The sequence below is a fragment of the Sprattus sprattus genome, assembly GCF_963457725.1.
Source record: "Sprattus sprattus genome assembly, chromosome: 3".
In the NCBI taxonomy this organism is placed as follows: Eukaryota; Metazoa; Chordata; class Actinopteri; order Clupeiformes; family Clupeidae; genus Sprattus; species Sprattus sprattus.
In genome coordinates this window covers 10,076,667-10,101,958 of record NC_137922.1, presented here as the reverse complement: position 1 = coordinate 10,101,958, position 25,292 = coordinate 10,076,667, and the positions used below count along the sequence as shown (strand labels likewise).

At 42.1% G+C, this 25,292-nt stretch overlaps 3 protein-coding genes across 3 annotated transcripts in view; all 3 read right to left on the bottom strand.

Moving 5' to 3' along the window:
- Positions 1–18: 18 nt before the first annotated feature.
- Positions 19–3,385, bottom strand: LOC308362441 (small ubiquitin-related modifier 3). Its single transcript, XM_080835075.1, has 4 exons — positions 3,264–3,385; positions 2,027–2,155; positions 1,715–1,786; positions 19–1,163 (listed from the first exon to the last, which is right to left on the bottom strand). Exons 1-4 carry the CDS (start codon positions 3,282–3,284, stop codon positions 1,101–1,103), a joined length of 285 nt encoding a protein of 94 aa, XP_080691201.1. The 5' UTR covers positions 3,285–3,385; the 3' UTR covers positions 19–1,100.
- Positions 3,386–5,217: 1,832 nt separating this feature from the next.
- Positions 5,218–12,235, bottom strand: pttg1ipa (PTTG1 interacting protein a; the record flags this gene model as incomplete). The annotated part of the gene is made up of 7 exons (XM_080835110.1): positions 5,218–5,264; positions 6,344–6,390; positions 7,246–7,311; positions 8,455–8,557; positions 9,792–9,900; positions 11,188–11,240; positions 12,058–12,235. 7 exons carry the CDS (start codon positions 12,233–12,235, stop codon positions 5,218–5,220), a joined length of 603 nt encoding a protein of 200 aa, XP_080691236.1.
- Positions 12,236–16,829: 4,594 nt separating this feature from the next.
- The window catches only part of myo10l1 (myosin X, like 1), a gene marked incomplete at both ends in the record, with an annotated part of 75,997 nt that continues 67,534 nt past the window's right edge, over positions 16,830–25,292 (bottom strand). The window contains 16 exons of the mRNA XM_080834898.1: positions 16,830–16,934; positions 17,236–17,427; positions 17,816–18,316; positions 18,692–18,815; positions 19,072–19,208; positions 19,465–19,672; positions 20,071–20,368; positions 20,629–20,752; positions 21,220–21,377; positions 21,774–21,968; positions 22,317–22,459; positions 22,675–22,730; positions 22,855–22,948; positions 23,086–23,181; positions 23,928–24,171; positions 25,031–25,157. Coding sequence (XP_080691024.1) covers positions 16,830–16,934; positions 17,236–17,427; positions 17,816–18,316; positions 18,692–18,815; positions 19,072–19,208; positions 19,465–19,672; positions 20,071–20,368; positions 20,629–20,752; positions 21,220–21,377; positions 21,774–21,968; positions 22,317–22,459; positions 22,675–22,730; positions 22,855–22,948; positions 23,086–23,181; positions 23,928–24,171; positions 25,031–25,157 — 2,802 coding nt within the window. The remainder of the gene's footprint in view (positions 16,935–17,235; positions 17,428–17,815; positions 18,317–18,691; positions 18,816–19,071; positions 19,209–19,464; positions 19,673–20,070; positions 20,369–20,628; positions 20,753–21,219; positions 21,378–21,773; positions 21,969–22,316; positions 22,460–22,674; positions 22,731–22,854; positions 22,949–23,085; positions 23,182–23,927; positions 24,172–25,030; positions 25,158–25,292) is intronic.

Below are 25,292 nucleotides of genomic sequence, written 5' to 3'. Positions count from 1 at the left end.
TTCTTTGCCAACCAATTTGGAAACTGAATGGAGCAGGGCTAGTGAAGGCTGCAGAGCTGGGGCCGCAACACTTCCACCAGGAAAGCATGACGAAAAGCAAATCTGATCATCTGAGAGGATTCCCTTGACATTTTTGCAAGGACTGGGTAGAAGTGGGGAAAACGAAAGCATAATTTGGTTTTACAATGTCCATATCCAACTGCTTAGTCAAAAAGACAGGAGCAAAATGAAGCCCCCCCAAAAAATAACAAAGAACACAAAAGAAAAAAACACAGTGAATGCAAAAAGAAGAATACCTTCGTATATCAACAACATTACAAAAAAAAAAGAAACTCCTTTAAAAGCAGAAGACGATTTATTCTTCATTAATTATCTGAACACGTTCTCTTTGTCAGTGTACCATCTGCTCGAGTTTGGTCCACATTCGGTGATGCCGTATTGTGTATTGCAATCAACTACTCTATGGATGACTAGTTGGAGAAAACAAGTCTTTAACACCTTTGCCCCCTTTTCCCTATCTGTCCCTGAATAAAGTGAATCATATTCAACTGGAGGAATACAGAATACTGAAAAGATGTTGCTCTTCTGCAGTAAAAAGCGCCTAAAAATGAGAAACAGACTTAAACCATAACATATGCACAATGACAGAATCATAGGCACCTCTCGTGCTCGAGAGAGAGCAGGAAGAGGTGGTTCCTCATTGCTACCTGTTTTCTGTTGGCGCAGACAGAAAGAAAGAAAAAACAAAACAAAAACAAAAACAAACACAAGAACAAAATGGCAACAGTGTCCAAGTGTGGCCGGATGTTTGCCATCAGATCTGAAGTTCTGACCGGATGCTTTGTATGGGCAAAGCCATTCTGAAACATTAGCGTTGCCAACGGGCATCCATTTTGGGACAAATCATTAAGATTTCTCGCATACTGGAAGGGGGAGGAAAAAAAAATCCACCGTCCACATCGAGGTTGAGGGTGGTAAAAAAAAAATATAAAATAAAAAACAGGAAAACAAACAAAAATACATTAACATTGAAAGAGCGTCTTGAGGAAACATGTCAAATAAAATAGCTGAATGGACGCCTCTCTTCCACCCGGCAGGCTTTAGCAGACCCCTCCAGTCTGCTGTTGAAACACATCAATCGTGTCCTCATCCTCCATCTCGAGCTGGGAAAACCAATAACAAAGCAACCGTTACTCAACAGCATCTACAGTCCTGATTAATAAACAAGACCCATCACAATTGTGCTTCCATGGATATATAACAGAGCGCTTAACTTGAAAAGGCTTTGGTTTTCTTTTACTTTCCTTTTTTATTTTAACTTTTCTATCTTGCAGTCTTGAGCCTCTAACTGCAATACCAATTTAAATCCAATTCTAACCGTTCCATTGATGTAGCAGAAAGGGGAAAACAGTCTTTCAAACTTTTCCATGGAAAAATGCATAGCCTACGTAGTGTGTATGCAAGAACACTTACACTGGTGCCAATCTGTGTTTCAGTAGACTCAAACCAATTTTTATTAGGCATGTCTGCATGTTGACTTGTTGGTGTCTTGACATTATGTGATCAAAAGCACTAAGCATGAACCCTTTGATTGCATACGTAAAACTTGTCTAAAGCACTCTTGGCTTTAGCCACAATGCCATCATTATGTCTCTGTAATGTAAAACATGCATATGAATTGAGTGTTCCAGCAGAGGATGACCATAGAACTCACCTGTGCAGGCGTGTCCGTTTCATTAATGGGCTGCCCATCAAACCTAAATCGGATCTGCCTTATTGACAACCCCTGGAAAACACAAACAACTGCAATTACAATTACATCACTAACCAGAGCTAGGACATGATCGACACGAATGAAGTATATTTAAATAATGAATACATTACAAATCAACACAGCATTTTATAGCAGGGCATACTTTCACATTCCCATTATTGGTCGTGAAGACCGCTCCAACCGTTAATCTTAAAGTAAGATGTTCGATTTAATACAGTAACGTTTGAGTGTAATGGGGTGGCAATCTCTCACCTGTCTTTCACAGTACGCCTTCATTAGTTTGCTTAAAGGTGTGTGTCGTTTTATTTTAAACTGGACCACAGATCCGTCTTGTCCTGCTACCTTCAGATTGATGTGGTCGTTTTCGGTTTTCACTCCCTCCTGAAAACATATGGAGAGTACAGTCGTTATGACATTGATGTTTAACGTGAAGTGCGGACTTGTGAGTAGTTTTCTAAAGAATTTCACCACCCAAAAGCAGATATGTGTTAACAAGGGTGAATATGGTTAGTTGGGTAACAAACTGCATCAATTAATCTAGCTTTTGACCCAGAGTTGTATAGTTAGCTAGCAAGCTAACCAATATGATGCACATGAAATGAAACCAAGCTAATAGCTAGCTAAAGTTAGCTAGCACACTGAACATGCAGGTTTACTGAGTCAAAGCTGTGACATTATCTTCTGCAGATGATGAACAGCTTTTTATTTTTTGCCATATGAACTGTGGAGCATAAAGAAAATGTAGATCTTTCTAACGTAACATTAGCTAGCGTAATAAATCCTCTTCATGCATGTGTATGAACTGCAAATTGCCACTGTAGTAATTAACAATCATGCAGTCGGCGTTTGTTAGCCAGCTTTAAAAAGCCGACCATTGCGCTAACGTTAAATTAGCTTGCCAGCTAGGTAGCACAATTTAGAGGAATCACATGGCTCTTTAACATTGACCAAGGAATTCGAACGTCTCAGAGTCGAAAACTGCTTGTTGGTGTTTCCATTTCAATTCTTCTGTACATAAATCGTTGAATGAGCTGGACGCTAATCAGCCAGAGCTGCTTTCAAATGGCGGATCACTATGTGCGGGTAATGTTGCTCCTTCTCCGCTATTCTTGCGGCATTTCCTACGCCGGAGACGTAACGTGGCCGACTAGCGCCACTTCTTTTTCACAAAGGAAAACCCGCAAAAGCAGACACAGAATTCCACTTCGATGATATTGCGCGGCATCTCGAGACAATGGCGCAGTTTCAATGAAATCACTCTCAGCAAAATGTGTACCACATAAGAGAGCAAGATGGGTAGCTGCGAAAAAAGAATCCGCATTCTAGAAAAAAAACCAATCCATGCCATCTTCATCCGTACAAATGCGCAAACTGGCTAACCACCACACCAATGTTGCACAAAACTGAAAGACAGCTAACGTTAATACTCAGCCATATCCATACCGACGCAACATTTTGACTGTTTTGGTTCACAGTTATTGGTACTTACCTTAGGCTTTTCCTCAGACATATCGCCAATACTTTTCAATGTAGTTATTTAAAGAATTAACGCAAGATGCGCCGTCTCCACTTTCAGCCCTCTGGTCTACGACGAGAACGCGCTTGGTCTCCTCTTCTTCAGCAACTGATTGGAGGAGAACGTACCATGTGATATTTTCTAAACGGGAGCGCGTACACGGGAGCGCGCATTTCTTACTCGGGCACGCACATTTGCCCCCGCCCCCAACGGCTAAAAGAAGGAAATCAGCCTATACATTTTAAGGCACACATTTTGATAACTACCGCACTGGCAACCAACTCTCCTGTGTCTCACCGTCATTGTAATGTTTTGGCTAACACAACAAAATACACCATTTCATTGTGGGCAGTTAAGCTTAGGCAACTAGTAACCTACAACACAATATTTAGCCTTCCTGCACATATTCATTTGACATTTAATGACCACTTAAATTCAAATGGGCCAACAGAAAGCTAGTCCTAGTGCATACAAGCCTTCATTTTCATCAGGGCAATGTACCCCTGTATGCCATTAGTATTGTTAGCGCTACACCAGTTGACCTACTGTGCACAATTTCACATTTGGCGTAAAACTGTCAAATGATGTGAAAGAGAGCACAATTTTCTCAGATTATTTATAGGCAATAGCCTACCTGAGTTTTGGGTGTGATAATGTCTAAATTAATACATTAATTTGTATATAAATCAATATATATATATATGTAATTGATAACATATTTATTGGGACAACAATTAAGCAATTTTCTGAGGCTGTCTCTCTCAATAAATCGAATGCATGGCACTGAAACCAACTTCATTCGTAAGTCTGACCACCAACATCACAGGGTCTGTTTTGAGGACCAGAAGTACTTATATTAAATGTATGTTTGCATGTATGACACTGGGAGGAGGTGGATGCTTCAGAAAAATGTAACACTAACTAATGGATTTCCTTAAAGGTACAGTATGCAACAATAGCTCTTCGCTAAAGGTATGCTAGCAGCTAAAACTAACGAAATCTCTTGAAATGTGCTGACTTTGACATTATGACAAACTAGTTACTCAACGACTGTCCTTACACAGTCAACAACATCAAGCAAGTGCAACACAAGACTAAGCAAGACGGCAAATAAGCTACTTACTAGATCGGCAGAAGGTAAGCAAGTCAGGGCGGCGGGCTGCGGCAGGTAAAACTACATAACGCAGTTTTATGCCTATCGACCCTGCTATGCCAATGGCAACGACGCGATTCTCCGTATTAAATGTCATTGTAGCGCCCCAATTTTTTTTAAGCTGTTATTTTAAGGTTAAACTGCTTATCCTAACCCTAATCCTGAAGCATAATTGTTGCATACTGTGCCTTTAATACAAAGTGTCATATTTACACTATTAAAGTATCTAAAAAGTTTATTAAAATGATCACTCTGCGGGGACAAATTAGGTGACAAACTAAGGAAAACTAATTTACAACATCAACAATCCTGTCCCTTTAAGAAAGTCCATACACTTTTGATCTTGTTCAACGAAAGCAAAAAAAAACAAGAAAAAAAAAAAAAATTGTTGGAGCACAGAGCAACAGCAGACAGATACTGTAGCCAACAATTACAACGTAGTCAACAATAGTTTCCACTGCCCAGCTGCTGGTGAGACTTCACATGATTCAGAAAGTAGCAGCCTCAAGCGTTACAGCAAAAAAGGTGCAGTTAGGTCTCCCGTACAACAAGCAAGCATTAACATTTGATACTGGTATTGCCTTGTCAGCCAAACTGAAAACAGTCATTATTAAAGAGAACCATCAAAATGCAATTTCCTTGTGTCACACTATTTGGTAAAATAATTGACTTGGTAACAATAAAACAAGAAGAATGGTCTGTTTCTGTTGGTAACTCCAAGGGCAGCACTGAAGGGGAATACAGATCTTCAGTCAGGATGAAGTCTTGGAATGCTCAGCTGTTGTTCTCAAATCTAGCATAAGGGCTTGCCTTGCTCAAGCCTGAGAGAGAGATGGGGAGAAAGAGAGAGAGACAGAGGAGAAAAGGTCAATAATGTAAAAATGGTAAGTATAATAATACTTGAAAGCAAGGCATGGGGCATTCTGTGTTATTTAGGGTGCTAGGACACTACCCCATGTCACACCACTGCCTTTAAAACGACCAGATAAGTAAAGCATGGTTATTAAATCTACTTTCCTTTCTGAACACAAAGCCAAATGTCTTAAGTACAAGCATATATCTGAAGATATTCTTCGCATATTGCCTTCATCGGGCAGTTTTATATAAAACTGATAGATGATGACCTCAATGCAGTCAATGCATCACCAACAGTAGAGAGAGCTAAAGGCGCCTGATGTTTTGCCGGACCTGAGCCCTTATCATAAAGAAAGTTTGTGATTTGCTGGGAAATAGCCAAGGGTGCTGTTGAAGCCTACAAAAAAATGACAAAGTCTGAAAATTTAGTTTTCTTTCCTCCATTGAGCCCCCCCCCCCCCCCCCCCCCCCCCACCCCTCATATCTGATGCCAATTGCACTTATTCTGAATAGCATTAAGGTGTAAAAGGTACAGTCCACAATTCTAATCCAAGACACTTTTTGTCAAGATCAGCAAATTGCTCCTCACAGTCCTCTAGTTGTCTGTTCTGTGTGAGTGCTCAAAAGAGTGTTCTGTAAATGGGAAACAAAATGTCTCGGACTGAGACATACATTATTTCAGCCAACAGTAACACTATTTTAGTCAACATCTTGCTTCAGAAGCATGGAAAGGAGGGAAGTATTTTGATTAGCTGTTATGCTCAAATGTAAACAAACTTTTTCCAGAATCGCAGACTGTACCTTAAATATTTTCATCAATTCAACAACACTAGAGAGATGGCTACGTCACTCTTCTGTAAGATAAGATGTCTAGATAGAAAAGTTCCACGTATGTTCCTTCATTGCCTTTGAGTTAACATTCCTTCAAGTTACCAGAGAGTGAAGATTGAGGAAGTATTTCTGAGTTTTTGGAAAATCTTTCTACAACACAGTTCTATTGCTCACTGCATGTACAATGGCACTGTCAAAGACGGAAGCCCCTCACCATATTTCTGCCTGATCTCATCATGCCGCACCCTCATTTCCGCTTTCCTGCAAGATATCCAGAAATATTGTTATGGACAACAGAAAACAAAGACATACTGAAACATCGACATTAACCCACAGACAGACAGACAGACAGACAGACATAGACAGACAGACAGACAGACAGACACACACACACTAGATAAAAGCGTCTGCTAAAAAAAAAAAAAAAAACATCCAGAAATATTGTTATGGACAACAGAAAACAAAGACATACTGACACATGGACATGAACAGACACACACACACACACACACACACACTTTGGATAAAGCGTCTGCTAAATGACAAAATGAAATGTACACACAGGCCCACATACACACACAAATTAACAGACACCTTAGGGAAGGCGAAGATGCCCTAGAGGTAGACATAACTGGGGCCCCGCATGAACGTTAGACCGGTTTTCTCCTGTGAGACTTATGTGGCATGACGCTTTACAAAGGCCAACAAAACATGGAAGCCGTGCCGGTTCAGTAAGCGATATGCTACAGAACAACAGGTCAGAATCCATTATCTCGGGTGCCAATCATCATTCTGTGGTAGAGATGCTGGATAAGAGTATCATGTTCTCAAGAGAGAGCAAACCAAACTGACTGTTACAAACCAGTTCTTTCTCTGGGACACTTTTAATCAACTTGCCTTTTCTGATGATGGGTTTTTATACACTAAACATTGAATTTAAATCAGAATCAATGACTTCCTCTTTGCGAACAGAGACTAGCACAGATGGTAGCTGTGGCTAAAAATAAACCACAATTCACAGCCAAGAGACAAACGGCTGATATGGATAAGACTGGCATCACCATGGCAACCATGCTTAAATACCAGCATGGTCTCTTGACTGATAGTCTCACCCACCTTGAATCCGATTTGCCCTTTCTCTTCTCCGCCTGCTTATCCATCTTGTGTTCAAATCTCTTGGACCTGACGGCAAATTAAGAACAAAGTTTAGTCTTATCCTAGTGCTTCCGCACCCATAACAAGGACACCCACTTTTTGCATTTGTACTAGTCTCTTCTTTGTAACTTCCCTGTAACTTAAAACTTCAGACAAACTAAGCTCTTTGTCTAAAGCCATGGACTGTATACAATCTGGTGTAAGCTTATTTTTCTAACAATACTAAAGGCAAGCTGTAATGACATCTTGAACCATCAAAAAAAGGATGCCTTAAGACAACACTCCTAGTCAGCAGTTAAGAAACTCTAATAAGAAATCACTAACACATGCTGCGTGGTGCCTTGTGTGGTAGAAGTTCATCTGACTGACTAGCATCATAAGTGTGACAGAGTCAGCATGGTTCACTAATATCTTTACATTCAAATAATTTGGTGTTGGTTCTTGGTAGCTGATGTGTCCCATTTGGTGTTGGCCCTATCACAATAAACAGCCTTCAGTGCAGACAAGAGTGGTCTATCAAAACTCAAGTCTACTGATCATTTTACTTCTTTAAACAGGCTTTTAGAGAAGTGTAAAAATAAAATGTAATCTTTCTTACTGTTCCAAAAATGTATCCCGCTGCCACAAACATTTAACCATCAGCGTGCATCTTAATCTTTCTTGTCAATCTAAAACTCAGACATCTTTAGATATAACAAATTATTTAAGTGCCTGCATAAAAGACATAGTTGCCAATAGAGCTCAGGTTTTGCTAAACCGTGACAAAAGTGAGATGGCAAGGCTGAACTTGAGCTGCAGGAGGAAACGATGGCGGTTAAAAAAAGCTGTATGAATGGACATCTTCCCGGATGAAGATTAAGTTTAGCTCTGCACTAACATTAGCACTTTGGGCAGCGTGAGCGGTTTTTAAATGTGCTTTATAAATAAACTTGACTCGACTAACATCGATTTGTGTAAGCACATACTCAGTCGAAAACAAAGCATATTTCGCTTAACAATGATAAAAGCTAAAGGGCTGTCAGCCAAAATGGCTTCCTTTCAAATTAGAATATATACAGTAAACTTAATTGGTTAATTCAGCAGTCAGCTAAGCACAAAAAGGCTCAAAAGGTTTTACATTTCTGCACTGATCTGAAACAAGTCTAGAGATGACCGAGTCTCAGGACTTACCCAGCATTCTCACACTTGCAGCAGCAGAAGAGGCAGATGAAGAAAGCAAGGATGATGACTCCACCAACCACAGCCATGGCAATGATCAGGGTCTTGAAGTTTACTGAGGAAGAAGCGGAGCCATAAACATTACCAATCCTCAAGTGTTATAAATGTGTCAAAGGTTTCCTTGTTGAAATGGAAGAATGTGCATACCAAAAGCGGTTTGGAGGTTAGTTTCCATAAAAATACTGTATCCAAACTCTGAAACAGAGTTTATAATATCCCTACAACTACCATACACACATAAAGAAAATCAGTATCGGTGCTGAAAGTAAGGATATGGAAGATATGGAACCGGCAAAAACAACAGCAGAAGCCAATGAAGCATGTACACTGAGAAGTAGAGTAATATAACAAGATTTTACACATATATGACTCTGCATTTATTTATTGTGACATCGGAGGTGAGCGCTAACATAAACAAAGAGTAACAAAAAACGAATGACAAATTTCAGTTTTGCTGAAATACTGCTTGCACTTTTAGCCCATATACATTGCTTTCTAAACGTTTGAATGTGGAGTATGTGTAATCCAATAAAGTGTTTTTGGCGACATGCTTAATATACATTGGATGGTGTAATATTACAAGCTAACTGAATTAGGTTTTCAAGGTTGCAAACTTCCCAGGCTTATTGGCATGAGATTGACAAAGACTGATCAAACTTTTAGACGTGAGATTAATTTATTTGGATGCTAGCCTGAGACAGGACTGAGGTCGATGACTTTGGGCATCTTGAAAAACTACAAATCCGTGAGACAGGGATGACACCAATACATTTACAGCTTACGTCGCATTCTTTCATAAATAACATTGGCAGGGGTGTTTCCTAACACAGCCAAACATCAAGCAAGCGCAACACAACACATAGCAACACAGCTATTAAGTTCCTACTGACTAGTTCAACAGGAGGAAGGCCAGCTCAGCATCTGACTTGCTGATCACTGATCGATAGGTGCTGCTCAGGCAATACATGTATAATCCAATGTTATTATCTACCCAATTGACACCATTCCGCTCGGTTTAAAACAAACACTCATGGATCATTTTAGGCCTTATTTCAGTAGATGGATCTATGAGCCATAATGACATCAGCCACCTAAGGCTATGTCTCTAAGGATTAACTGTCAGGAGAACAGAAACACTTGTGATTTTTCAGGTAGTCCTACCTTACTCTGTAGTGATGTGTGTCCAATTTTATGCTTTTTACTTTGTTGATTGCTTATGTCTGGAGAACCTCTGAAAATAATTATGCCAAATCAGGTGGCGTTTGCCTGCTGAGAAGGTAGTTACTTACTTGAACACTGCCCCCACCGAGCATCGTTGAGCGGGCAGAGAGCGTAGGGGGGCAGGATGGTCTTAATGGGGTAAGTCATGCATGTCTTAGTTTTAATACACCACAGACACTGCAAAGAGAAGGCGAGAAAGAGCATAAGAGAGAGATCACCTGTCAGGCATTTATTTCACTTGTTATCCCTCTTATAAACCAACATAGGCGTACACTTCAACATGCCTACAGAGCAAATAATACTTTGCATGATGAAAGAGTGTGGCAATACCCAGATATGGTCTCACATTGTAATGAATCTACATGCCACATTGTCCGAAAAACATAGATATACATAAGGATTTAATGGTTCAAATTAACGCATTCCTCATTTTAAAGACTGAACATATCTAAATAAGTTAGAGAGTAAAGTAAAAAGACAATGGCATATTTGTTAGCAATCTGAGGTTTAGAACCTTCACAGAAGACACGGACACCGTACAGACACCAGTGATATCACCAGACAAAGTGTCAATCACACAAAGGTCACAAACTTACACTATTTTATTTGCCATTATATCAAATCTACTTCCTGGTTGTAGTATCATCTACATCTAGTTTACTGTTACTATTTCTCTTCTTCTTCACACCTGTCATTATAAACAAACACTTTCAAGAGACCTGTGACATCACTACACAGTCAACATTTCCACAGGCACAATACTCAATGACAACAAAAGGCCATTATCAACTCTACCCACACAAGGTCAGCTTTTAGTTACGTGATGGAGGGCGTGTCCGTCTGAGTCAGATACGAGTTGTGATATGTGTAACACCTAAGGCATGTTAAGGGAGCTTGGGTAATATACTTGTATTTTATGTATCTTTAAAAGTTGAAACAGCTAGCATCACCACACAAAACCTTGTTTGTGACTTTAAACCTGATGCCTTCTGATTGCCACCATGTACCAGGAGTAAGGCAACAGTGAATGGTGCAGAAATACTTATCCTCCCAAACCTGTTTAGCAGGTAGAGGCAGAACACTCATCCACCTGCAACACATCCATGAATAGTCATTTAACTCTTCAATGACTAGCCAGGTGACATCAGGTCCTTCCCTTCTCTTTCCTCTAAATCTTCGGTTGACTCTTTCCTTGTTTTTATTCCGCATTCTTGTCAAATCACCAACAGGACTTAAATAATTGAATGCTAGCTGGAGGTAGCATGTCACGGTCAAGGTGTGAGAGTGTATGTGTGTGTGTGTGTGTGTAACAACTAGCCAACCCCGTCCTAACAGAAGGAGGGCAGTTATGTGAAGGATTAAAACTGTAACTGGCTGGAAACTCCACAGAGACTAAGTCTCTGCTCAAGTTGTGAAACGAGACAAGAGGTAGCTCGAAAAATAAAAGGATTTGTCCCAGCTCACCGACACATTCTTCAGACATTCATCGCAGTTTGTGCCATTCTTGCTCTCGCAGGCTAAGGAGAAAAGAGATAGAGAGAGAGGTCATATGAAATGTAGCCGTTTTACTCTTATTGATTTTACAGCAGCAGAATACAAATGTCATCTTATTGTCATTAATGACATCCAGTACACGCCATCTGTAGGGTGGGAACATTTATCTGTATGTTTGTAACAGCAGGTAACCCCCATGAGACCTCATGCATGTTGCCATGGCCAGATCCTGGTACACAATAATCCCAGGGGGCAAGATTTGCCAACAACAAAAAGACCTACCGTGGTGACTCCAACAAGATGAAAATGAGCCAAAAAACAGCATGATTGATTTCTTAAACAAAGGTTCAGAGGCACTTTCAAAAGGCTTTTGTTGATTCGTGAGTGAGTATAATGTCTTGGATATCGTAAACATTTAATTTACAGGAAAGACACATAGCCTATTTATAGAACTGTTAGGAGAAAAGCACTGACCAATCTGTCAGTAGATTTAGTTCCAAACACGTAGGCTAAACTACGTTAAAGAGTCCCTTTGTTCAGGTGAAGGAAAACCCCATTTTAAGCAAGCCTGCTGTAATTTAAGGAGGGATTCATTTAAGAGCAATTAAACTGCGTCTGTAGTTAACACAAGTAGAAGCAGATTAACTGTAGAATGTTTTCAGGTAAAACTTTACTGACAGCAACTCGTCCTTCAATTTTTCAAGAAATTCTACCTGCAAACTATCCAGAGCGCACCAAGCAAACACATGCCATGGGGTCGAGGTTACCCTTTTAAGACATTTAAGATTGTACTATTACTCAAGGTTTCCGAAACAGTGCTGTACATATTTTTGCTCTTACTTTCGCCAGGTGGGGGTGGTGCGGGAGTCGGAGCCGGAGTTGCCGGTGTGGTGGTGGTTGTAGTCCTTGTTGTAGTACTTATGGTAGTCGGCGATTGAGTAGTCACATTCGTCTGAGCAAACGATGAGCTCAATCCGACAAGAATCAGCATAAAAGATACACAAATCCTCCAAAACATTCTGTCGTCAAGTGGTAAGATCCCACGATGAAATCAGGTACAAGAATATTCCCCACAAATCACTGGCGAGTTTGGATGCCTAACTACACACAACTCGGGATGACGAGCAGCCTCTTACGTCGCCAGTCACCTGCAAACTTTTTCTCCGTCTGTGCGCACTGCAAGTAGGAGCCGCTGCGTCGTAGAGAATCACATGACTTTGGCCTTTCATCTGATAATATTTTGCCCTACTAGTACAGCGATAACATTAAACTACATTCCATTTCCTAACAACGCACCCATTGGTGATTGGTACTTTGCAACGTTTTAATACTGATGTCAGCGTTTTTGCTAACGGATAACTAGACATTTTACTACCTCCATGAAGCATAGTTGCTTAAATGTTTTGGAGCCCCTTTTCACGCTTCAGAACATCAATGTTGACTTTCCCTGTACAATGTACTCCAAAAGGTTTTTTTTTGTCTTTGGTGGAAAGTGAGCAAACTATCCTATCATATTCTTAGACAACATAAAAACTATTACAATTACACATGTGGATTATTTTTTACTTACATTTGAGTATTCTCACATTATTAACACAAGACAATTGGCCATGGAGTGTTTGTAAGTATATCGAAGCATTTTATAATAATTTATTGTATTTGTGTAATACTTTTTGAAACCCATTTCTTAACAGGTGTACATGGACCACATGAAACAAAATGAAACAAAACATACAATAAATGTCCCAATGTCTCAAAAGAATAATCAAAACACAATTAAATTAAAATCCAATAATTTATTAAAGCATTTTGTAAAGCCAGTTACAAAAGAAAAAAATCTCTCTCACACACACATACTCTCTTTTGTACACAAGCACTTTTGTTTGGAATATATAGATTCATTGAACAACATCAATTAGGAAGAATTACCTTCAGGTCTATAGGCTGCCTGCAGCTATGTACAGACCTCAGTGTAATACTATGGTGAGAGAGACAGACATACCGTGCCTGTGGATGGCTGTGACTATGTGTATTTACCTTTGTGTTTGTGTGTGTGTGTGTGTGTGTGTGTGTTTGTGTGTGTGTGTGTGTGTGTGTGGTTGAGCAGGTAGATAGTACCACCACATTGTGGTCCTGAATCAGTTAGAGGTGACTGAAATACTGATTTTCATGAGAAGTCTTGAGAGAGGGGAAAACAGACTCAGTGCAGAAACACTGCACACCATCTTGTTTTCTCTCTCTCCCTCTCTTTTTGCCCAGCTTTATTGATATTGTAGTAGACTGTCATTATGTCAGAATCTCTCACCCTAACTCCTGCGATCACAGTGCATCCAGTACTATCTACCTTTCTAATCCCAGTCCCTCTCAACCCCCATTCATTGTGTTGAAGTTCAATAAGGGAATAAGTACACCGTCCCCACACCCACCCACCCTGTTCACCCCTGACAACCTGCCATACCAGTCATTGCCCGTGAACACACGATTAACATCAACCCACTGTGGCAAAGGAGCCCCAATACACATACTTGTTTCTTAATAACACCATTGTTTTCCATATCTTTGTATTATTTTACTCCTTGTCTTTTTTTTTTCGTATTTCGGTCCACCTTATATATATATATATTAATATTGTGGTCATACCCTCAGACACAAAAAACTTGCATTACACTGACAAATATAATTGCATATCAAACAGCAAAACTACACAGTACAGTAGAGTGATACTGGAGACTTATATCAATACTTAAAAAAAAAGAAGCAAAACAAACAAACTAAAGAGAAAAAAATGAAGAAAAAAAAACTTTTTACAGACACACTTGGATTTCCTTGTGGTGTCAGGAAGTGATATGAATGACGCAGGTTGATGATGTCACCATCGGTTTCCTCCTGTGTTTTGTTTTGTGAAGACTTTGTTGAGAGGGGTATTATTTTGAGCTAAAGCTGCAAGTGTATGTCTAGATTCTCAAGATGGATACAGACGCCTGCATTCATAACTAGTGTCATACATACACACAAACATACACTACACTCTTTAAAAGAAGGTTTCTCAGCTCATTCTTAGAACCATCAAAGCTAAATTCTGCTGTAATGCTGATAATGGTTCTACAATGGGTTCTACACAGAATCCTTTTATCAGGGAGTTCTAAATAAAACCGATGCAGTTCTAAGAGTGTATTCTGCTTGAGGCTGTTTTGAGGGGGTTTGTGTATCACCACCTTCCTACCCACCCCACAAGTGGGTGTCAGAGGCAGCCGGTTTGTATAAGGCATCGAGATTCGATTGCAGCTTTAGGCATGGGAATTCAATCCCACTCTCCTTTCTTTCATCTATCTGAAAGGGATTATCCATCAGGAGGGAAAGAAATAGTCAGTATCTACAAATTCTCATGTAAGTAGAAAACCATACTGGGTTTCTTTTCAGTGCACCATGAGCCTATTCTGCAGCATAGTCCTTTCAAATGAAACTGGAAAGGAATGAGGGCCAGTTCTTTCTACCCACTCATGTTTCCTGACTACACTGATAAGTAGCCTAAATCTGGTGGTTGAATACTGGCATGATGTTGAGTAGATACTTGCATTGTTTTTATTTCTGGTTGAACTGTCCCTTTCAGGGCACACTCCAGTCAAAATTATGCTTGTGAACTTTTACATTGAAACAAGTATTTAAACAAGCCATTTTGACTGAGCGTGTAGACTTTGTCAACAAACATTTAAATGATGTCTACTGTTACGTGATCAAACCACTTCCTCTCACATCGCTCTCCATATTACACAAGTTGTGACATGGCTATCAGTGCCCCACAGTTACTTAATGCTATCTGCACTGTGAATACTATACTACTTCCTCACAAAGTCTTTTTTTGAGGAGAGAATGAGGAGGCCATTGTGCCTGGAGTGCACCATTAAAACACCTTTTGCCACTAGCTCTGGAACAAAGAGCTAATACCCCTAATGGCCACTAGAGGGATAACTCCCAGTAGCAATCTTATAGCCAGTGAGACTCTCATATGGAGGAGAATTGGTGTGTGCCTTTGTTTGCACTAAACATATTCTCTCCTAGACCTATCGTGTTAAGTAAATGTATAAATTAATACAATGAATATAAAGGATGCTTTCACAAGCTTCCCCTGTAAGCAGGACCTCTTTCTAAACTGTAACATACAAACCAGTTTCAAAATCAGTGTTACAACTCTATGTTATACACATATCATGTATACGATTTCAGTATCGTACGTCATTATTCTATTTATCATAGCATCACAGAAATGATATAGGACATATTCTACCCATATGGCTCAGTTTATAGGCTAATCAATGCAGCTCTTGAGACAACTGAACGTTTTTCAGTGTTAGCAGTCCAAAGCAAAGGGTAGCTGTTTAGACGCATACTATGCAGCTGTTTAAGGTACATCCATGCTCTTTTTTTCTTTCTCTCATACTGAAGTGTGATGGCACTCTCTCATGTGGCACGGACAGTGGTATGTGCATCTGCATAAATACTTTAAATACCATCTTTGTTTGTTTGTTTCTTGCAAACATACAGAGTTAAAGAGACGATCATCTCATAAGGAACCTATGTACAGTGGGACTCGATGGCTATCAAATCTATATAGACTTCTGAATTAATATAAAACAATGACCACTCTCAGCTCAGGTTGATGTATTTGTGTTTGTGCGTGGTACGTAGAGAGGAACATATGAAGCGTCAACTCTCTCACACCAACACTTTCTTTCTCACTCTCTTGTTCCACTAAATACCGCTTTCCTATCTTCAAACCTGGCCTTTTTCTTTTTTTGCTAAGTAGCCCTCATAAAATCACAGCTGCAAGGGCCAAGATTGCTTTCTGATGACATACAGGACCTCTCAAAATGGATGCCATGCACTACTCCATAATCATGACTGGTAATCCTCTCAAATCCTGAATGAACGGACAAGCTGTGTGTTACTTCCAGGCCCCGACAGACGACATGAGCGTCTCCTGGCGTCCATCTCCGATTACTCCAATGTCTGTCAGTCAGGTGCAGTCAGAAGCAAGCTCACTCCCCAGCCAAGTCTTATCTCTCGTCAGAAGTTCTCTGTGTGGGATGAGGACTGATGGGGGTAGGACGTTGTTCCTATGGAGTGAGACTCAAACAGGTGCAGGCGTGGATAGAGAGCAAGCATGTGGGTTTGGTCATTTGGTAAAAACCTTGGCAGTGAAGGGAAGGGAAGGGAAAGGGAATGGTTTTTGTGAGAGGAAAAATACTGGCTGTGCTTTTTGTTGTGATAACATTGGTCCTGGTAAATACAGAATAATTCAAAGTGTACTAGCTGGGACAGGTTTGCTGCATACAAGGGCAGGATATACCAAGTAGAGGTTTCAGCAAGGGTTACAGTATTAGAAGGTATTTGTGTGTGTGTGTGTGAGTGTGTCTGTGTGTGAGTGTCTCTTTCTTTTGTGTTTTTGTATCTTGCGCTCCTGCTTCTGTGGTCAGCTGGTGGACATCTCCATGTGTTTTAGTGTTTCGTTCTTTTTCTTCCAAGAGAAAGAAGCTTTGTTCTGCGATTGGCTGCCCTTTTTTGTCCACGCCCTCTCAGAGCTGGGATGCTGCACACTGATTGGCCCATGTGGATCAACTGTTCCAAGCACTGCCACAGCTGGAGACGGACATGACGCTGCAACGCTTCTTGACAATCATGTTGATGTAGGCTTTCATGATTTTAGCGATCTCTCCCACCTGGATGGAAAAATAAAAACCTTATGACAATACCCTTAACCCACCAAAACGAACCAGGGGATAACTCGGGAAATTAAACAGGATTTGGCTTGAATGACAAAATATATTTATACCCCTCAATTGATTTTGATCAAATGAAGTATTATTATTATTTATTTATTATTATTATTATTATTATTATTTTTATTATTATTAAGTATTATAATGCATTCTCTCAAACTGAAATAGTCCTCTGACCGACCAGAATACTGCAAGTACTGCAATGAAGAAGCAAAGTGAGAGAGCGTATGTGTGAGTTTACCAGTGGCGTTTCAAAGAACATCTCCCTCTCGTCCACAGTGATCTTGTAGGTGCTGGGTTGTGGCGCACCGAAGAAGACGATGTGCTCATATTGGAAAGTCTCCAGAGGTTTGCACTCGCCTTTCTTATAGACGGACACATTATCAGCACTCACACCCAGCCACAGGTCATGAGGGAAGCCACCCTCCTTACACTGCATGAGAGATAGAGGGGGACAGGGGACAGAGTCTGGTTAGATCCTTACATGCCACTATGACAGACATGAATGGGTCATCTGTAAATGCTTTTTGTAAGGATTAATAATTCTGAAACAGGAAGTCGTTTACAAAAAAGGTGGGGGGGCATGGGGGTGTTTTTCTTACAGAAAGGTAGGTTATGATTTATAAAATACATAATAGCAAAGTTCCAAGAAGTTTAAAATCGCCTGAGTTTGACTTTTAGAAAAATGTGAAGAAACTCTGAGAACGTCTCAGATCCAAAGTCCTCAAATTTACTCCTGCTATATGTTTTTAGCTGAACCACCTTAAAGCATTTCATGAACGTGGAAAGCAAAAGAAATAAAGTCTTAAGTTTTCTCTCACCTCCACGTCGAACAGCGTTGAGCCATATCCAGGCCACTCCTTTATGATGGTCATGTAGTTGAGCATGGCCTGATGCTGGATGAGCCCTTGCAGCCGCGCCCACTTCTCCAGGACGCTGGTGCGCGTGGCCGAAGTCTCCTCCTTCACAAACATCTCCATCTGCTCCTCCTCCACGCGCTGCTTCTTCAGCGAGCCCGTCTTGAAGCTGCGCCGCAGCGTGCCGTCCAGGAAGCTGTTTTTGCGCCGCTCAATCGTGTGACCCACCGAGCCCGACGAGCTACGGTCCCCGGGGCCTCCGGAACCAGCGGCAGAGCCCGCGGCGCCGGCCTTGGTGGACTGCAGGACGCGCGTGCGCAGCCGCCCGACGGGGTAGACGACGTTCAGGTTCCAGGTGGTGCGAGGCGTCATGTCGCCGTGGAGATACTGCAGCCGCAGGGAAGCCAGGTGCTGCAGGGTGTCCTCAGGTGCGGGAAAGTGTCCGCTGATCAAACTCTCATGAGCCTGAGAAGAGAATAAGAGATAGAGATGGAGACATAGAATTCAAGTGGAGGATAGAGTGAGACAGAGAGAGAATAAGAGATAGAGATTGGGACATAGAATTCAGGTGGAGGATAGAGTGAGACAGAGAGAATAAGAGATAGAGATGGAGAGACAATTAAGTGGAGGATAGATTGAGAGGGGGGGGGGGTGAGGCAGAGAGAGAAAGAACATTACAGAAAGACAGAGGGAGAGAGAGAGGGAGAAGGAGGAAAAAAAGATATGCCAAAGGATATAAAGAAGATAAAATGAGAGAGAGAGAGAGTAAAACAAAGTTAAAGGGAGTACAAGAGGCAGTCGCAGTGAGAGAATGGTCTCACACTTTATAGCTCCACCCACCTGCTCAAACATGAAGGCAAACTCCACCCCCTCCTTGGGCATGCTCTCTACGTCCAGGAAGCAGTAAAGCTTAAAGTACAGCCGCCATGGGCCTTCCTCATCCTCCTCTTCACTTCCTGCCAACCTGCTCCAATCAAACATCAGCATTACAGTCCACTTCAGCCAATCCCAAGTACAGACATGTTTGGAATGAAGAGCAGTCCAAATCTATTTGAGCAGTGGTATGTTGTCTTCTAAGACCAGCTAGACATCAACTTCATAGTCAACTTCATTTTCCTTTCTTTTACCTGCCCTGAAGTGCAAAACGCAAATGATAAATATGTGTTTGTTTTTCTTATGTTTAATGGCGGCACTCTGTCTCTGAGGCTTTCAGTGCGTACCTCTCGAACTTGGCTAGCATATCAGCTACGATGATGCGGCTCTCAATGGCGCGGTCAGTGATCTTGTTGTGCTCAAACAGGGAGAACATGTTCCTGCTGTCCTCCATGGCCAAGCCCCTGATCAGTTTCTCCACCACCTGAGGACACACACACACGCACACACACACACACGCACACACACACACACGCACACACGTACACACACACACACGCACACACACACACGCAAACATGCAGTGGGTTAGACAGCGGGACCAGCCATGGCCCAGGGAGCAGATGAGAAATAGAATAGTATTGCCAGCTCTGGCCAAAACAAGGAACCATCAGCTGTATGGTGCATTGCACAGTAGCCCCAGCCACTCTCTGTCTCTCATTCTCGTGTTTGACCCTCACCTCTCCAGCCGTAGTGTGTGAGTTGATGGAGATCTTGCAGGAGCCTCCTCCATGACAGTACACAGTGGTGGTCATCTCCTGTCTCACCAGCAGGGCGCCGATCTCCTCCTGGGACGGCACGTACTCCCTGGACTTGGTCTTCTTCAGAGAATCCCCAATGAACTGGGCATACTTCTCAATCTCCGTCCCAGGGAAACGCTGGGAGATCCTGACATATAAAGGTAGAGACCCTGATGTTATCCATGTAACTCAATTCATCCATAAGACTGATAAGATATAAAATATATAATGATAGACATTATATATAAAACCATAAGAAGTAATTCAATATATATATGATAGTGGGTACAGAGATAGAATATATCCTGGCTGATGTCAAGGAGGCAAAGATGCATTGCAGTGGTAATAAAAAAGGATTCTTGAAGTGCATTCTTTTGAGGCCGCACCCTCACATACAATCTATCAATCCAAATGGACCCTGAGTAGGGACCCTGTCTAGGTCATGACACTCCAACATGGTCCCAATGTGACAGAGGAGGTGGGAGCACAGATAGCACAGGTTGTGCCCGTCAAGGTGTATATGCAGGTCAAACAGGTGAAACATACCTCTTCAGGTGGAAGCGCAGGTAGCGCAAGATGGCTCGGCTGGGCAGGAAGGTGCAGCTCATGCAGGTGAGCAGGTGCCAGAGCGCGCGATTGGCTGGGCTGCTTGGGTGGGGCACGTGATTAGTCTGCTTGATGACCTGGCAGTAAACCTCGTCGCGGAGCGGGCGCAGGTCCTGGCACGTCTGCAGGATGCCCTGGATGATGGGCACCGGGTCGGGCACAGTCTCCATCTCCTGCTGCGAGTTAAACATCTTCACCGCCTCATCCTGGAGGCTGGAGTAGCCCTGCTCCTTTTGGACTACAGAAGAGAGATTTTAACAAATTAATTCTAACTAATTTGAATTTGAATTTAATTCTAACTAACTACATATACTAAAATATATATGACTGTACATTTATATTTCTAATTTGACTAAAACTTGAACAATGCTATTCCTAAACTAAAATCTAAAGAGTACTCATGATTCTGATACAGCTCCAGAGATTGTAAATTACAGAGGGATATTAGGTTCTTGACCTTTGACCCTGATCAGAACATAGGGGTGTGCTAAAACTCACGGCTGACGTTGACCTCTCCATAAGGCAGGGGCAGGAGAGGGGAGTGTAAGGGGTGCTGAGTGTATCTGAGGATGGGGTTCCTCCTGTACATCTGCTCCACAGCCTCAGAGTTCACGCTGCTCTCCTGTGGGACAGGGGTCAGAGGTCAACAGAGGTCAGAGTTCAAAGGCCACCAATCAACATCTGTAGGTGTTTGGCCAACATGTTCATACTGAACCAATTTACTGAAATCTACTAGTCTGCTAGAAAAGGATTAAATGCCAAATAACTTTCATTGCGGATTTCCCCCCTAAAAATAAAATTCAGGCCAGATTCAGGCCCAATCTTCATCTGGGGAACGACCTTTAGTGTTGACAGTGCCCTAGTTTACAAGAAGAAACAAGAAGACCTTTTTACCCCCGTGTTCAAATGATTAGGCACAGGTTATTCAATAAACTCCAATCAAACGACACCTGTACAAAATAGAATGTAGAGGTAATCCTATCACATCACCCTTCCTCAGGACCTACTCAAACCTGTAGGATGGAAACCAATGATGGAGCCACAAATAGATAGTCCTCCTTTGTGAAGGCGAACAGGCTGCCGCTGTACCTTGATGTCCCTGATAAGCTGCTGCGTGGGCGTCTCAATGGGCACTTTGTTGTCGATGACCCCCTGGACGGCGGACGCCCACCTCATGGCCTCATTCAGCATCTTAGTGTAGAGGCGGTAGGAGTGCTTCCTGCCGTGAACAGTGGTGTTCCAGTAGCCTGAAGCGTGTACACACAGACGCACACACACCAATACCCAGGTTAGAGCAGCTGTGTAAGTAGTCCTCTCTAGGTTCTGACAGACATAGGCACTTAGCAGTCCCCCATTTCCATTAAGTGTGCCATCCACGTGTGATTGACTTGTAGGGAAACCAGTCTTGCATGAAGTCTCCTTTGATGCAACACACATTGCTTTTAAATATAAATACTTAATAGAATAATAGAATATAGAATATAACGATATAATTTAGAATGACCTGACTCAGCTTTAATTTGATTCAACTGTATTTATTTACATTGTAGCAGTATACCATAGAACCTTAATTTAAAGTCTCCACACCAATCTTTCCCCACATGTGACTCTTCCAGCCCAGAAGCCCCTTTCCTGGAACTCACCGGTCTCCTTGAAGACCCTCTCCTCTGGCTGCACCACGGAGCAGAGGCTGTTGAGCACCAGCGTGCCCATCTTGGAGGCGCTGCGCTCGGACGACTTGTAGTAGTCCAGGGAGTTGTGGGTGAGGACAAACCAGCGCTTCTTTAGCTTCAGAGATGTGATCTTGGCTCCTGTCTTCATCTCCTTGTGTAGCCAGCCTGAAGGAAGTAGAAATGTGTCAGAACCTTCCGGTATTAGCTCATAGCGTTAAAGACATATCAATACAAAGACTTTCAAACTGGATTTTCTTAATGAGACATTCTGCTCATGTCCTATTACCTCAACTAATATTTCTTCCACTTTAGTATGAATCTTGCATTTATGTTAACCTTAACTCTTTAATGTCTCATAAGTGTTTTTGGGTAAAAGTATTCCATTGATATCCCAGAAGTGCCATCGATGTACTCAATGTTTCATTTGTTTTGGTGCCTCAGGGATTGAGTAATGAAGTGATTTTCTAAATCAATAAAGCCAGGCTGACGTAAAGGAAGGACATTTCTCCACACCTCGGACGAGGAACTCCTGCCCGTCGATCTTGGAGTCGCCTTTAGGCTTCTGCAGCAGGCTGATCCAGTGGTGCATCTCCTCTGGCATGTCGGAGTTGCAGTGGATCACACGGTTAGCCGTGATGATCACAAATGAGTTGGGCCTGACACAGATGATACAGAACACATCAGAAAATATCACCATCTCCAGGGTCAAAGTGCTGTGTTTAAGGGAGTTCATCAAAGCTCTAAACACCTTTATAAAACAATTGTAGATGGATAGATTGTATTTTACAATATACATATATTGTCACAAAGAGCAGATATTTTGTTTGTTGATGCAGTTCTCTTTTCGGCCTGCAGAGGGCGGGAGACTCACCGGTCAGGATTGTCTGAGGCACAGACTGAGTCGATTAGCCCAACGTCCAGAGTCCCCTGTAGAAAACACAAAATATAGAAACCTCAGAACCAACGTCTTCAAGCGGGTGTGTATGTTTGGGTATGTGTAAAATGTGTACACCTGCAGGGGGTGTTTGCTCTCTGTATGACAGTTTCTCACCACTGCGTTCTTTGGGTTAGCTTGCTCATGAGACATCTCCATCAACTGCTCCTGGGTAGCTGAATGCACCCGACTTAACACATTAAACCAGCCACTGAGATAAAGACGGCAAAGAAGACCAGATAGAGAAAGAGAGCAAAATGAATTAAAAGACACAGAGGTCAAAGCATTATTAACAGTGCCACTTGAGATATCATTAATACTAGTTCCTGCCATGTCTTCAAGCCTTACCTGGCATCCTCCGGTGACTCTGCAAACACCTGGTAGGTCCTTTCCTCCGTAACTATGTTCAGAGCATTCTCCTTCTCATGATTGTCCACAATCTCCCTGATAAAAGCACAGAGAGGTGGTTAGCATCTAGCGGACTCATGAACACAAATACAGAACACAAGAGGGAAGACTGAGACCAAGGCTCAGACATTTAAGAGCAACATACAGTAGATAAATAGATAAAGAGAGAGAGAGAGAGAGAGAGAGAGAAAGAGGGAGAGAGAGAGAGATGATAAAGATGATATAGATTGGGTGTATTTGGTGTAAGAGTAGCAGAAACAAAGAAAAAGAGATGATGGTCTTCAGCAACAAATAAATATAGATCAAGAAAGGGAGCGATGTCAGTGTATTATGCCCCATTATGCAACATTATGCCCCATTATGCAACAATTATACTTCAGGATGAGGGTTAGGATAAGCAGTTTAACCTTAAAATAACAGCTTAAAAAAAATTGGGGTGCTACAATGACTTTTAATATGGAGAATTGCCTCCGTGCCATTGCCATACCAGGGTCCATAGGCATATAACTGCGTTCTGTAGTTTTGCCTGCCGCAGCCCGGCAGCCTGACTTGTTTACTTTCTGCCGAACTAGTAAGTAGCTTATTTTGCCGTCTTGCTTTGTCTTGTGTTGCACTTGCTTGATGTTTGACTGTGTAAGGACAGTCGTTGAGTAACTAGTTTGTCATAATGTCAAAGTCAGCACATTTTCAAGAGATTTCGTTAGTTTAAGCTGCTAGTATACCGTTAGCGAATAGCTATTGATCCGTCGTGCTGCTTTAATCAGCTCCTGTGAGGCACGTACCTGGCGACGCGGATGTCGATGGTGCCCTTCAGCTTCTCCTCGCTGTCGTTCTCGAAGTACATGAGCTTGGAGTCGCGCAGCACAAACCAGCGCATCTTCCAGTTGCGGCGTGACAGCGTGGACAGGCCCCCGCCCTTCTTATAGAGCCAGCCACTCTTCAGGGACTCCTGCTTAGAGCGGAACCACATAAAGGTCTCGTCCTTCAGAACACACCAGCGACGCTTCCACGGGATCATCAGACCAGCTGAAAGGGGGAAGAGAGAGAAAAAGAGAGGGTGTGAGAGAGAGAGAGAGGGAGGGAGATATAGAAAGAGAGAGGGGAATAATATGTGTGTGTGTGTGAGAGAGAGGGGGGAAGAATGTGTGTTTGTGTGTGTGTGTGTGTGTGTGTGTGTGTGTGTGTGTGTGTGTGTGTGTGTGTGTGTGTGTGTGTGTGTGTGTGTGAGAGAGAGAAAACAACAGCGGGACATTGGAAGACAGACAGACAAGGAGAGAAAGAGGAGTGAGACAGAGACAGAAAGAGATTATTAGAGGGAGGGGGTGAGAGAAAAAGAAAGGGAGAAAGTCACAGAAAGAGAGAGTGAGAGAAAAAGAAAGAGGGAGACAGACACAGAAAGAGAGGGTGAGAGAGATAGAGAGTGAGCCATGGGAACACTGGCTAGACGGCAGTCAATTTACTCCTTCATTTGAGCCATTATATGATTCATTCAGCGTTAAAGAGTAATTTAAGATAACATTCATTTGAACATATGAGAATGTCTGGAATTTGGATATGATGTTGAGTCTTTGTCCGCTTTGATGTGCTGCAAGTGTGTGTGTGTGTGTGTGTGTGTGTGTGTGTGTGTTTGTGTGTGTGTTTGTGTGTGTGTCAATGAGATAGAAAGAGAGAGAGAGATAGATAGAGAGAGAGAGAGAGAGAGTGTGATTGTGTGTGCTAGGGTGATGTAGAGAGAATGTATATGTATATGTGTGTGTGTGCGTGTGTGCATGTGTTTGAGTGTGTGTGTCTGTTTGTGTATAAGTGCCTGTGTGTATACATGCATGCATGTGTGTGTGTCTGTGTGTGTGTGTGTGTGTGTGTGTGAGAATGTCGTCCGACTTACCCTTCATGTACAGGTAGCAGTGGAAGTATGGTGGGCCGTTACCGTTCAGCACATGGACTTTACCATTGGAGGACAGCTCCTCATCTGTGTCCACGTAACCATCATGCTCGTCATCACTCTCCACATACTGGGAACGAGGGATGACAGAAGAACAAACAGAGAGGCGGGGGAGGGAATAAGAGAAAAGTCAAATAATGAGGCGCACACATCAAAACATGTTTGGATATTACAAACAGGACGTGGTTTTAATTAACGTCACACA